At 30.3% G+C, this 15,365-nt stretch overlaps 2 protein-coding genes and 1 non-coding gene across 7 annotated transcripts in view; 2 read left to right on the top strand and 1 right to left on the bottom strand.

Moving 5' to 3' along the window:
• Positions 1-7,092, top strand: part of LOC122629342 (serine-rich adhesin for platelets-like) — a 30,563-nt gene extending 23,471 nt beyond the window's left edge. For 2 of the 4 annotated variants that reach the window (XM_043812699.1, XM_043812698.1), the window contains exons 8-15: positions 3,130-3,284; positions 3,661-3,848; positions 4,065-4,167; positions 4,457-4,618; positions 5,487-5,719; positions 6,017-6,228; positions 6,374-6,579; positions 6,670-7,092. In XM_043812699.1, the coding sequence (XP_043668634.1) occupies positions 3,130-3,284; positions 3,661-3,848; positions 4,065-4,167; positions 4,457-4,618; positions 5,487-5,719; positions 6,017-6,228; positions 6,374-6,531 (1,211 nt within the window). In that variant the 3' untranslated portion in view covers positions 6,532-6,579; positions 6,670-7,092. Of the gene's footprint in view, positions 1-3,129; positions 3,285-3,660; positions 3,849-4,064; positions 4,168-4,456; positions 4,619-4,675; positions 5,220-5,486; positions 5,720-6,016; positions 6,229-6,373; positions 6,580-6,669 lie in introns of those variants that run through there. The other 2 variants (XM_043812700.1, XM_043812701.1) reach the window with 2 other exon arrangements.
• Positions 7,093-8,542: 1,450 nt separating this feature from the next.
• Positions 8,543-12,241, bottom strand: LOC122629359 (leucine-rich melanocyte differentiation-associated protein-like). Of its 2 annotated transcripts, XM_043812732.1 has the most exons (5): positions 11,967-12,241; positions 11,546-11,773; positions 9,955-10,339; positions 9,579-9,677; positions 8,543-9,434 (listed from the first exon to the last, which is right to left on the bottom strand). In XM_043812732.1, exons 1-4 carry the CDS (start codon positions 12,027-12,029, stop codon positions 9,598-9,600), a joined length of 756 nt encoding a protein of 251 aa, XP_043668667.1. In that variant the 5' UTR covers positions 12,030-12,241; the 3' UTR covers positions 8,543-9,434; positions 9,579-9,597. The 2 variants fall into 2 exon arrangements, with proteins under 2 accessions (XP_043668667.1, XP_043668666.1); XM_043812731.1 differs by having other exon boundaries at positions 8,543-9,677; positions 11,967-12,240.
• A 32-nt stretch (positions 12,242-12,273) lies between these two features.
• Positions 12,274-12,345, top strand: Trnap-agg. Its single transcript has one exon. It is a non-coding gene; the product is annotated as a tRNA-Pro (tRNA).
• Positions 12,346-15,365: the final 3,020 nt, after the last annotated feature.

The raw sequence follows: 15,365 nt of genomic DNA, 5'->3' as shown, positions 1-15,365 counted from the left end.
ACACACACACACACACACACACACACACACACACACACACACAGATATATATATATATATATATATATAATTTGTTGTCGTATATATTATACATGTATGTATTTATGTATCTAAAGGTATTCCCGTGCGTAAATAAGTACTACTATATATCACGTTCCAGATAGATACATACATATATAGAAATATATAATCCTGTTCCCATACCTCGAGAGTATATTACTAGAACTCTATTAGAACATACTAGACGGAATATTTCGAATATTTTACGATCTACGATCTACGATCTAAACGAAATAACTTTTCAGTGCTTCTTTTAGTTAAAAACAATAAGGAAAAAAAAAGAGAGTATTAAATTCGACGATCGTTATAGTTATCTATTTATTTGCGACGAACGAAACGGACAAAAAAAAAAAGAATGCTTGAGTAATTACTTTTCGTGACAAATAAAAGGAAAAAGTAAAAAAAAGAGGAAAAAAAGAAAACCAAACGCGTATTATTTTTCTTATTTAAATATCTAATCTCTAATACATGCATACATATATATATATATATAAAATGTATATATTAGAGTAATATTATTAGATGAATCACTCATGATGCATAGAATTGAAAGTGAAGCGTGTTAATAAACACATAATAATGATATTAACAATAATAATAATAATAATAATAATAATAATAATAACAATAATAATAATAATAAAAATAATAATAATACTCACGGATCCCCTGTCGTCTTTATGTAAATGACGAAAGGCAACTTTCTCACCGAAAGTACTAGATGCGCTGCGTTGAGAGTTCACCTTGACATGGATTCTCAGCGAACAACGACGTTCGTAGAAATTGTAGTCTCGTATCTGCAAGTACTCGTACAAAGATTATAAACGTTAAAGATTTTTCTAATTGATTTATCGAAATATCGCATCCTCTTCGATCGGTTTATAATTTCAAGACGAGTTATAATTGTTAAAATATTTTCATACGTGTCCACTTTAAACATCCCTTCGTCGTATAAAAATATATCGGCCATGACTAAAAACTTGTTAAATCATATTGTAAAAATCATATTGATTGTATCTTTTAAAAATATTATTGAAAGAACCTATCGTCCTATAGTTCCAATCAATCTCGATGTACTCATCGATTTTCATAGTAATCGAAAAGACTGGTTTTTCTTATCGATCTCTCGTAAGATATTATTCAATGATTCGCCATATTTTTTCAATATATTCGTCATATACATACATATATATATATATATATATATATATATATAAACACACTCACATGTAGGTGTAAATTTTATTACAGTAATTGTTCTGGTAGAAAAATGGATAAACTTCGAAAGAGATGTCATCTTTCATGGCCTTGAACATAGAAGTTAACAGATTGTTCGTGGCAATGAAAAAGACGAAGAGAGAGAGAGAGAAAAAGAGAGAGAGAGAGAGAGAGAGAGGAAAAAAGAAATAGAGAAAGAGAGAAAAGACAGGAAACGAAAATCAGCGTTATCGTTGCTCTCGTTCCGTCTGGTAGATTATAAGAAACAACCATCGGACCAAACGAGAGCTCGTTAGTACCACGAACAGTTTGCTCTCTTGACTAAGAGCATAATACCGAGTGTGTTTACGTGCTCCTATACGTGCAATTATACGTTCAGTTTATTAAAATCCTATCGTTGTTTAAATTAGAAATCATTTATTATTAGAGTATATTTATTCAAGGATCTTGAGAGAGAAATGTTTCGAATTAATAAGTGTGACTTAATGTTTATCGTTGTTGATCGATCTCGATCATGATTTTTATTCGGAAGGAAGCTTTTGGACAAAGAGAGAAAAATATTCTCGATCTTTTTTTCTTTTCTTTTTCTTTCTTTCTTTCTTTCTGAAAAAAAAAAAAAAAAAAGACATCGAAAGTCCTCGATTACATTACATACATCGGAGAGATTTCTCATCGATCAATTTTCAAGAGGAAAAAGTGTTTTTATTTTTCCTTTTTGTATCGTACGAATTGATATTTGTTTCTTCTTGTTATTCCTTCTTCTTTCTTTCTTTCTTTCTTTCTTTCTTTTTTTTTTTTTTTTTCATTGTTACATTAGAAACTATTAGAGATATTTATATAAGAATTTCGAGAGAAAAGTGTTATCACGAATTGATTTGACTTTATCCGTTCGTTCATCGGATCGATCTTGATCGCGATTTGGAAAAAAGTTTTTGAGAGAGAGGAAAGTAAGGAAAATTTGCAAAGCTTGAAAATAAATTGAAAGTCTCAATTTCGAAAGGACGAAATATGTCTAAAATTTCTCGTTACACGAATATCAAAACGGAGAAGTGTTCATCCCATAGTGTCCAACGAATTACGAGTCGTTTTTCGGATTGTTGTTTTTTTTGTTGCATCCGACCGTATCCATTTACGTCCACAACTTTTTCGTCGTCATCCTCGAAGAATAATGGTATTTCCTCGTCGAGTACGACAAAGTCTAGACAAAGGTTAGAAAACGAAAAGGATACGGAACATTCGGATGATTTTTTAACGAACGAGAAACTATCTCTGAGAAGACGAAACTTTCTTTCTAAAGACGAAACGTCGAAAGAGACCAAAATAATATATCATTCCCTTAGTCTCGATCTCGATCCCAAGGGAAATGTTTTTTATCTTAATCAAAGAGAAAGAAAATTATCGGAGAAGGATCGATCGTTCTATTCCGATACCGAACCAATCTTAAATGATTCAACATCGATGATATTGAAAAAGGATAGAAAGAACGTTACCTTTCTATCGGATAGCAATAATATCGAAATATTTGATAACAATTCGAAGGATCACTTTAATAACGAACATCACGAGGATATCCAATCGAGTTAGTTTTTTTTCCTCTTTCTTTCTTCTTTTTGTTTTTTGTTTTAATTAAATTAATAATAAACGATTCATCTTTTTCACTTAATAAAAAAATTTCAGAATATTAATTATTTTGTTAGAATTATGACGAGGTGATTATATTCGAGCTATACGATAGAAACAACGTGGTGTGTTAAAACGTTCGATTGCGTCATTAATAAGATATAATAAAATAAAATTAAATAAAATAAAATTAAAAAACTAGAGGAACTATATATCTATATATTTTTATAGACGATGGAAGTAGCCTATCAGAGGCGTGCAGTACGCCAATCATCGGGGCTGGTTCGCGTGCTGCTTCTAGTCACACGGTCATGGATATGGACGATATGGATCCTGGATTGCATTCTGGACATCTCGCTACTCGTGCCTCTTTGTCCAGCCTTGGAGTGAGTATTACACGTCATCATCCTGTATGTGCGTCTCTTCTACGCCTATAAAACTCGAATGCGAAACGCGAGTGAAAGTTCATGCCGACCGATTTGCGTAGCGAACGAACAACGAACTCGAATAATTCCTTTCCAAGTTTTTCTCACCTTTATATTTGTTTCGATGGCGGATATTTAAAAAAAAATATATATATATATATAAAATAAAAAAGAAAAAAAAATAATAGTCATTTGTTGGATTGCTATAGCCAAAAGAAAAAAAGATATATATATATATAATAGTTATTAATTTATTTATTTATTAAAGCAAAAAAATTTATTATTTATAAATCAATTAGGATGTATCGTTAACTTTTATTTGATCGATATATTTTAGGCACGCTCGGATTCAATGGTATCGGTTTACAGTGGTGCTGGAGAAGGAAGGTGCTGTAGATCGGTAGTCGTTACCGGCGAAGTCGAATTTGCATTACAGTACGATTACAAGCATCTAACGTTCGAGGTGCACGTTACTAAATGCAAGAATCTCGCTCCAGTCGACGTCAAACGAAAGCGATCCGATCCGTAAGTTCTCAAAAAAAAAAAAAAAAAAAAGAAACAAGAAAAGAACAAAGAAGAAGGCCTCTCGTAAAGTAAGATAAAAAAAAAAAAGAATAAAAATGGGAAATAAATACAATTACAATTTTTCAAGTCGTTCCTTCGTCGTCATTTTATCTCTCTTTTTTTTTTTTGATATAATTATCTATTTATTCATTTATCTTTTTCTATTTTCTAAAACAGATACGTGAAGGTCTATCTCCTGCCGGATAAATCTAAAAGCGGTAAACGCAAGACGAAAGTGAAGAAGCACACGTTAAATCCGGAATTCAACGAGACTTTGAAGGTGAGGTAAAAAAGGAAAAGGAAAAGAAAGAGAAACGAGGATAAAAAAAAAATTAGAAAAAAAAAAATATTAATCGTAGACTCAATCGAGAGCTCTCGTGCTCTTTCTCTCTCTAACTCTCTCTCTCTTTTTCTCTCTCTTCTTCGATATTAAAGCTCGATGGTGACGATCGAAAAAAAAAAAAAAACAAACAAACAAACAAACAAAGAAACACCTGCTCGTTAGCGTGTATCGTGTCCTGCATGAAAATTAGATTTTTTCGATGGTTCGCCAAAACATGGCGTTTCAGTTTCACATGAGCCTGAGCGGTTTGGAGACGAGGACATTATGGCTGACAGTATGGCACTCGGACATGTTCGGACGAAATGATTTTCTCGGAGAAGTACGAATGCCATTGGAGAATAAAATTTTCGATGACCCAACCCCAAGATGGTATCCACTTCAGGAAAGAGTAAGTTTTATCATATAATCGTTCGTTTACCACCCTATATACTTACGTTTATAACAGTTTTCTTGGATCTAACTGCGTTCAATGGTTATAACGCAATTCGCAAGTACCGACAGTAAGTGCTATTACGTGTCGAGATCCATAGATCCGATATATAAATAATAATCTATCGTTGTTATTTTGTTCAGTAGATCGTTGTGTTTGAACTTGAACATTATTATTCGAGGAAGATCTATATATACATAACATAAGATATCGTACATACATACATACATATATACATACATACATACATACATACATATGTACGTACGTACATACATAAATATATATATATATATTTCATATATATATTTCACCTTTCGAAATGCGTTAGTTCTTTACGAACCACATTTGCACGTTGTATGCAATTATAATGCGAGCATATCTCGAGCATGACGACGATTTTTCCACTGTGCTACTACGACTGATAAAATTGCACCGTTATTAAACGCTTCTATTGTGCAACGCTAAAAAGAATTCTTTTTTGGACGCTTCTGCTTGGAATTCTTTTATCTTTTCATTTTCTAATCTTTCTTCTTCCTCCTCTTCTATTTATTCAAAGGTAAACAAAAAAAACAAAAAAAACAAAACAACAGAAATAATCTTGGAGTATGTAAATTTAGAAAAAAAAAAAAAAAGAAAAGAAAATAAAAGTTGGATTATTTGCATCATGTGCACATGATGATGTCTGCGTTAATCGAAAAGAATAAAAAAAAAAAAAAAAAAAAAAAAAAGACGGAAATGAAGAGGAGTGAAAAGGAAGAAGAAGAAAAGAAATAAAATAAAATAAATTTACCGTTATTCAACGGTTAATATATTATCTGTATAGACAGAACCATTCGACGATCCAATCGCTTACAAAGGTGAAGTAATCGTCGGCTTGAAGTTCGTACCACCTGATCCCGCACAACAACAGGAACGTGAGCTGGGCTCCGATCACAAGGGTGCTTCGAAATCGAGGAAAAATTGGAGTCGTGGTGCTTTGCACGTTCTTGTTAAAGAGGCCAGAAATTTGCAAACGAGAGCTAAGAATTCTGGGACTTGTGATCCATTTTGCAAAAGGTAACTCTTTTTTATTTTTTTTTCAACTCTTTTCTTCGTTTCGATTTATATTTTAATAAGCCGGCGATTTGTTGATTTCGCGATATATAATAGTTTCAAATATTTCATTTGATAAACATATATATATATATAAACGAAGAAAAAAAAATCAATATATTAATAAATAAGACAGCATTGATTATAGTTTGAAATATTCTACTTGCTGAACGTATTCATATACATGCATACATACGAACACACGAACACATATACACAAATAGATATATATCACATAAATATTTTGATTCGTCTTCTTAGTTACCTGCTACCAGACAAAGGTCGATCGGGTAAACAAAAAACTGGTGTAATTCGTCGATCAGGTGGTTCACCAGTTTGGGGTCATACATTTGTCTACAAGGACGTAAGTTTGCAAGAGTTAGCCGAGCGTGGACTCGAATTAACGGTATGGGATCACGATCGTATCGCCAGCAACGAATTTTTAGGCGGTGTACGTTTCAACCTTGGTACAGGTATGTTATGCACACGTATATATCTTATTACAGCTATACATACATAAACATTATCTATTCGACTAGTTTGTATGTAAATAAAAAAATAAAAAATAACAAATATATAAATAAATAAATAAATAAATAAAAATATTTTTAATTATAGGAAAGCATTATGGGAAGGCGGTAGATTGGATGGACGCTACAGGACGTGAATTGTCTCTTTGGCAAAGTATGCTCGAGAGGCCTAACTTTTGGGTAGAAGGTGCTGTTACCTTGAGGCCAAATTTACACAATCATGGGAAATCCAATAATGGTTCTTAAAAGCCAATTTCATCATCGAAACAATTAGAGTATCGAAGTTATATCTATGTATGTATTAGACGTGCAAAAATACGTAATTCTATTACCTACGTACATATATTCGAGTTAAAGTCAAAACTAATTCGAACTTTCTTTTAGTTTTAGCTAATCGGTGTAAATAGATTAAGCGAGATTAATCGTTCTCGTTCTCGATGATAGATAATCAGTGCCTTTCGGGAGAATGAAAAAAAAAAAAAAAAGAAAAATCTTCCCCTCCCCTTCCGCTCTCTTCGAAAATGAAAAGAAAAAGAAAGAAAGGAAAAATACAAAAAAAAAAGAAATATGAAAGAAGGGAAGTTAACCCTTTGAAAGGCACGAACGTGGTGTAAGTACGTTTTTACGATATGAAATGAGAACGTTTTATGTGTGATCGACACGTATATACATATATAATATGTATATATACATATATTATACGTCGATCTATTTTCTAAACGCTTACACACACCTAATCACGTTCTCAGAAGAAGAAGAAGAAGAAGAAGAAGAAGAAGAAGAGGAAGAGAAAGAAGAAAGAAGAAAGAAGAACAATAACAACAGCAACAATAAAAATCACAAAACACTACAACAACAAAAAAATAAAAGAAGAAAAAGCAAAAAAAAAAAGGGAAAAAATATTGAGAAAATAATATTGAACGCTATTCTCCTTTTTTCTTTCTTTTTTTCGAAGGGTGGAGAAGGAGGAGGAGGAGGAGGAGGATTTTTTTATTCTCACATGCAAGAAACTAATAAACAGGATCGAATCGTTGTGCTCTTTCTTGTCGTCAATGTACTCGTCGTGTACTCGTACAAACGGAACGACGAATGGAACGAAAAAGAAAAATGGAGAATAGAACAAAAACGAAAAGAAAAATACGATCGAACGAACGATATAGTAAAAATTAGTAATGCGTATGTAATATAAATAAATAAACCGAGTCGAACTTGTTGTCCGTCCAATTACGATGACGTGACGAAAAAACACGACGAAAATTGCAATCTCTCGACGGTTTGTAACTAGCTCTATATATATATATATATATATATATATATAGAAACGTTATAAAGCATTAATAATAACACTACAATAAGAAGTATCGATAAAAGTGATTCGATCGATACGATCGAATTAAAAGAGCGCTGCCGCGTGATAGATATACGTGTTTCAAACGGACGATAGAATTAAAGGAAAAAAAAAAAAAAATTAAAAAGAGAGAGAGAGAGAGAGAGAGAGAGAGAGAGAGAGAGAGAGAGAAGGAAAAAAATTCAGGATAAAAAATGTCAAAAATTCTTTTCTGTTTCGTTTTTCTTTTTCATTGTTTTTTTCTTCTCTTTTCGTTTTATTATTATTATTATTTTTTTTTTTTACCTACATTTGCTTTCTTCGTAAATAAGAGAAAAGTTGGGTGAAGAGGAGAGTGCCAAAAAGAAAGAAAAAAATAAATAAATAAATAAATAAATAAATAAAAATTAAAAAACGAAATAAATAAACTCTCGCCGTTTGGAACACGATATCGTGTCGTTTGTTTACATGTATACGCAAACAAATATACACATACACACATATACTTTCCTTTCTTTGTAAAAGAAAGAGATGCTTCCAGAATGTACAATACAATATTAATGCAATTACTAATGCGAAACTAATGCAAAAACGAGAAATAAAAATAATTTCTTTTCGTATCTAATCCTCGTGTCTAATCCGACACGTAATTTATATTAATGTCGGAACGGTATGTTTAGGGATTATTAAATATGATCGATTCCCGATATTAAAAAAAAGAAAAAGAAAAAAACAAACATATATATATATATATATATATATATAATATATATTACATATATATATATACATATATATACATAAATAATATACATATAGATGTGTTATATTTATACATATATATATTATATATATATTATAAAATAATTATAATCTTTCAAGAATGTTTTAAGAGACTTGTAGCTGCAATTGCAAGTGTTCTCTCTCTCCCTCTCTCTCTCTCTCTTTCTACGTTTGTCTTTTTCTCTGTCATTGGCAAGAATTTATTCGAACATTGTTATACTTCTACATCGAAGACAAACATTTTGCAAAATAACGTTCATTATTATAATTATAATTATAATAATTATTATTATTATTATTATTATTATTATTTTATTATTTTCTTTTCTTTCATATCTTTGATTACTGGAACAAATCGAAAGGCTGAGTCGATGTATTCGTACTTAAAATGATTGTAGAAGAGGGTATCTTCGATAAATATTACGTATTAGTAATAAAAATATGAGATACCAATTCGCATTAAGGCGCGAATAGTTTCTGTCGTGTAGTGTAATTTTTTAAAGAACAGGGTTATCGATTATAAACTATAAACTGCCTTTACCATATACATATTATATATATATATATATATATATATATATATATATAAACATACATACATATATATAGTATATATTTCATATAGAGATTCGTATGGTGCGCATGGGATAAAATAGAGTAGATTGGCGTGTGCGTGTCAAATATTGAATTAAAATATGTATTACAAAAAAAAATAAAATAAAATAAAAGAAAAAAAATGGATATAAAACAACAACAGCAGCAGTAACAGCGGCGGCAAGAAACAAGAAAAATATAACAACAATAATTAATAATTAATAAAACAATATGCATGACACTTTTTTGTCTTTCTCGATATACGAATCGTCCGATAAATTGAATTTGTTGCGTATATAATAATGTCGTTGTAATTGAGTACATTGTGTACATTAAGGACCAATATTATTAAAAAAAGATGGAAGTTTTTGCGATAAATCGATCGATTATATTTCTTTTCTCTCTTCTCTCTCTTTCTTTTCCTCCTTCTATTCGCTCATTCCATCTATGTCTTTATATTTAGATCAATCGACATTTAATATAAGTTTAAAAAAATTAACAAAAGAGTGTTCAATGAAATCATATGAATTAATATTATCATCGAATAAATTACTAAAAAGTGATTAGAAGAGATCATTCTTAACTTTACCATAATTTCATTCTCGATTTTATAGATCCTTGTTGAAGATGAATCTGTTGCCTTCGGAATTTTTGCCAGAATAACGATACTTGCATTTTCCAAATGCACCTATGTGCGTAGGTGTATGCGTGCATGCACATGCGTACGCGTATGTGTGTGTGGGTGTATGGAAAACATGAAAGAACAAAAAATAAGGAAAGGAAAATGAGAAAGAAAATATATGAATTAATAATTATGAAAAGATATGATCCAGACGTATCGTTAGATCGTTCGTACGTTCGTTGTAAATATTATATTATATTAAAAAAAAAAAAAGAAAAAAGAAGAAGACCATGATCTACATATACGCAAAAACTTGAAATGAAAATTTATATAAACAAATTACCTCTGTGATCTTGAGGCGTACGATTCGTTATTGGCAATGGCGTATATCTTATATTGAAATAAGCGTCGTCAAATTCATCAGGAAGTGGTACGCTTATTAAATTATTATTCGTTTTGTTCGAGAACACTTTAACCGTTCTCAAATATCTTCCACGATTTTTTCCATCGTCCCTTTCTTTCCAAGTGATTACGCGTGAATCAAGAAAACGCAAAGTAGATGGTAATGTATAAATCGCATATAACCTGTAACGTTCGTAATCATTCTCGTCGGTCGAATTTGGATTTGTAAGCTGATCGGGACATCCTGGATTTCCTAAAAGACTCACGTAACCGATATTCGGACAACATTCACGTATCCTTTCTAATGCATCGTCCATATCCGTTATCTGAAAAAAAATTATAATCATATTTATATCACATGTATTATTAACGAATGTTTATATATCGTTAATAATTTTTATTTATCATGTGTCATCTTTATTTATGTCTTTTTATTCTATGATCATTATTTATTACATACGATTTATATAATAATGATTTTTATGATAAATTATATATATATATATATATATATATTATTTATATGAAAAATTATTATATATGATTATTGATTAGGAAAAGAATAGTGTAAAAGGATTTTATATAATTTTTATATAAATCATGTAAAATCTTTTCTACGATATTAAACAATTTCATCGACGAACTTCATCGTAGAATTTCGAATAAGTTATTTCTCTTTTTTCTTTTCTTTTTTCAATTACAAACAAATTATTTCGATTTATTTCGATCTTATTTATTTATTTATTTTATTATCTTTCTTAATTTATCAAATGCAAAATTAAGTTTGTCGGACACTTCTTTTGAAATATATAAGAAATATTTATTATTTGAATTGGAACGTAATGAAATTCTAAGTTACAATTAGAGTTGAAAACAAAAGACAGCGAGTCACATAATCGATAAACTTTATCGAAGTGTCACGATAGCGGAGGTATAAGGTGAATGACCGAGAACTTCCTTCACGCTGTGATCTGACATAAAAAAAGAAAAAAGAAAAAAAAGAAATTACGAATGCGTGTCTCGAGTGCAATCAAGTATTCCATATTCGATATTGTTTCTTTTTCGATTTGAATAGGTATATATCTCGTATGGAATAACAATGTCGTCATGCAAAATCATTGCAATTTTATATGCGTCTCTCTCTCTCTCTCTCTTTGTGTATCTATCTTATTTAATCTATCATATTTACATTAATAACACGTGGCTATTAAAATAAATTTTTTATTTTAATATTCATCTGTTTTATATCCAACTATAAAAAGTTCAATCTATATATATATATACATACACACATAACACATACACACATACACACACACATATATATATCTTTCTCTATCTATCTTATTTCATCTCACACATTTAATATTTAAATGGATATTTAAATAAATAAATTTTTAATTGTAACAATCAACTCTACTACTTCAATAAAAAAAAAAAATCGTATCTAGGGAAATATATTATGATATGATAAAAAAAGCAAGAAAAAAAAAAAAGAAAGAAACAAGAAGCACGATGCGTTTAAAACCAACCTTATTGTTATTCAGGCTCAAAGTGGTCAGAGATGGCATAGAAGGTAATGTATTTAGATCGCGTAGCCGATTATTGTCCAATATTAATTCTTCCAATCTAGAGAAATCCTTTAATGCCATGACCGAGGTTAATTCGTTGTAAGAAAGATCCAAACTTAAGCAATCATAGCCAACTACACGGACCAAACCACCAGGGATTCTTTCGGCTCGTTGTCCGGTGTAGCAAGCCTAGAAAAAAAAAAAAAAAAGAAACAGGAGAAAAAATCTCGGAACTCGATTTAACTTTAATTTGAATTGTTCGATTTTTCATGATCTTTCTTTTTTTACGATTTCCTCGTGATTGTTCTTCTTTTTTTTTTTCTATTTCCTTTTTTTTTCTTTTTTATCGTACGTTCAGATCAATTCACGAACGAATTTTTACCCGCTCACCGTCGATCGTCAATGCACTCCTATTAAAATCTTGCTGCTGTCTTTCTGACGCCATCTTACACTTCGTTCGTCGTGCTCGTGGAATAACTCAAGCACGAGAGATTATTTTATTTCTAGAAGTACGTACGCATGCACGCACAACGATAATGGCGACGACGACGGCGACGACGACGACGACAATAATAACAACACCGTAAAGATAAGTCCGTTTCAAAAGCGTCGATCATATCTTTTCTTTTAAACCGGTTTCTATTAAAATGTCAATCCATTTTCAATATTCATCGACAATTGGTCAAGATGGCTCGTTGGTCTAGGGGTATGATTCTCGCTTAGGGTGCGAGAGGTCCCGGGTTCAAATCCCGGACGAGCCCGATTTTTTTTTTTTTTTTTATTTCGTTTTTTTATTTTCTTCTTTTATCTCTTTTCTTACTTTCCTTTATTTTGAAAAAGAAGTTATATATATATATATATATATATATATATATATATATATAATTCGATAAATTTATATCGATATATAAGTTGTATTATATCAATATAAAAATCGAAGATATCGTTGATATTTATTTCTTCTGAAAGATTCTATTTCATCAGCAGATATTTATATTATAGATCATGATATACTAAGAAGATCGATTATCATATGTTGGATAGAATTCCTTAACAGAGATCTAAATTATCGACCGTAGATAATATATTCTTTTTACTTTAACGCACAACTGCAGATTGCGTTACGATTTAGTTCTATGCAATATCAGAATAATAATATTCAATATATAGTAATATTTTCCTATTGAAAGAAATTAATACCGTATTTGCATGTCTGAGAAAAGGAAAGAAATGATTAATGATTAATTTTCTATGAGGTCGTGCATATAGTCGCATATGTTCTAAGAAAAACATGTAACGTGAATGACTCTTAACGAACATATCGTTGAAGATAATGATCCTTAGATGAGATGATAAAGGATGATAAAATTATCTTAACGTCGATCTATCTAAGTATTAAATTACAATCGTTAGATTTCCATTGAATTGAAGTAAAATGACGGATCTTCGATGATTTTCGCGTGTAAGATTATCTAAAATATAATCTACTATTTTATTTGTTAGTTTGAGAAAACAAAAAAAAAACGAATGAATAAATCTAACGTATGTTTTTTTGTAAGTAGATACTTGAAATATATCGTTATTTATGTATGGATTTTAATAATTTACTAATATTAAAAAATAGTATTGGACGTTAATAAACAGAATACTAAGATAATTTACCAATACTAAGAAATAATCTATAACCCTAATATTTTTCTAACAATAAAGAAATACTATACCATACTAAAATAAATAATATTATTAGCGTATTAGTACTAAAAAATTATACACCAACAACACTAATAAACATTAGAATGTTATATTGTATACGATTGATAATAATTAATAATATTAATTAATAAAATAATAAAATTGAATAAAAAAAAAAGATAAAAAAAAGAAAATAGTACAGACACCAACAATACTTATTGGCCAATCAGATAGATTTCATAATCGATTGATTTTGTATCGATCGACGATTCTTATCACGAACTCACGACTTACGACTCATGGACTTACGTAAGCAAGCAACAAAGTATCAAACACCTGTCTAATATGTACTCACATATCCGGTAAAACCGTTTCCGGTATGTAGGGGATGGTACCCCCTATGGTGTCCTCATCGAAGACCCTCCAAACAGTGTACGACCCCCAAAACGTTCCACGCTCCAATGCGTTGCACTCTTTATCTCTCTCTCTCTCTTTCTCTGAAACTCCCGTAAACCCTCCCTCTCTCTTATTCTCTCTATTTTCCTAACCCTAGAAACGTTTTGCGGTATCCCTTCTAGCGGTTAAGTTCTCCATATGTTTTTTATTTTTTTTTTATTTTTATTTTTTTTTTCTTTTATATTCGATGAATATGTTTGAAATAATAGATCATTCCATGGTGTCACTATGGTTATGATTATTATTTTTACATCAAACAATTCGTATAATTATAAATATTTTAATTTAGATATTGAATTATTTTGTTTATGTCGTATAAAACGTAATGATAAAAAGGAAATATTTCGTTATACATATTTGCTAAGTGTAAAAAATTTGGGAGATCATAAAACAAACGTCGTATTTTCATATGTTAATGTTGAATAATTATAATAATTTTTTATTTTATTTTTTTTTAATATATACATATATATGTGTGTGTGTATATATATATGTATATATATATATATATTATAATTGAAGAAAAAGATTTCGATGATCATCGTGAGTTGTATTAGGGTCGATGCTCCTGTAGATTTATTGAGAGTAGATCGAGAGCGAACACAAATCGATTTCACACTCATGCTGAGTATAAATTAATAGACACTTAGAGGGGGCCCCCGAGGCGTGTCCTCGATAGGTACCAGGATGTTCAAGGGTGTTACAGCGGACCAGGTGTTACTTACTTGTGGATGTACGAGGATGCACCGTGAAGAGAGATTCTCTTCAGGGCTAAGGGTAGAAGAAGGGAAGGGTGTTAAAATATCTACTGTTAGTAGAGAAAGAATAAAGATTCCATATAAATTCCATATTAATTTTTACAAAAGATTTCACGAACGAATTTATCTTAATTCCTATATGAATTATTAAAAACGAATTATTGCAAGAATTATTAGAAAAAAAAATAAAATAAAATAAAATAAAATAAAATAAAATAGGAAAAAAAGAATCCTTTCAGCATCGAACTTCATAATTAATTTTCAATATACGTCGATTAAATTTGTCATTAATTTATTACACGAAAAAAGAAAAAAGAAAAAAGAAAAAAGGAAAACAACAATAAGATATTTCATCTCGATCGTTGGATAAAATATATACATACATACATACATACATACATGTGTGTATGTGTGTAAGTACGATATTCAAGATGAAAGTAGGCTTTACATTAGAGCACATACAAAAGTACTTATCTATATAAGCGAGGGGTATGGAATCGAGCGATTCAATCTGTTCCTCCCCCTCCCTTACGATATATCTTTTAATCTAGAGAAGATGAAAAAAAAAAAAAGAAAAAACTTTTCGGGACATACACATACAGGCACATACACATACATGCATACACACAAAGAACACATCGTCGTCCCGTTCGAGTATTTTCATTTGGGATTATAGCAAGACGAGATGGGACGTAATACCGAAACCCATTTATACTTATTCAATCGAAAATTTTCTTCTATCGTTTAAACAAAAAACGGACAATCCACCCCATCCCATCCTCAATCCCCTATCTATCTCGAATCGATATAAAAATTAAATTGTAAAGTCGAGAAAATCGGTGTTAAAAAAAAAAAAAAAAAAAAAAAAAAAAAAA

The sequence above is a fragment of the Vespula pensylvanica genome, chromosome 5, assembly GCF_014466175.1.
Source record: "Vespula pensylvanica isolate Volc-1 chromosome 5, ASM1446617v1, whole genome shotgun sequence".
In the NCBI taxonomy this organism is placed as follows: domain Eukaryota; kingdom Metazoa; phylum Arthropoda; class Insecta; order Hymenoptera; family Vespidae; genus Vespula; species Vespula pensylvanica.
Note: the sequence above shows the minus strand (reverse complement) of the source record. Positions and strands in the feature narration are given on the sequence as shown.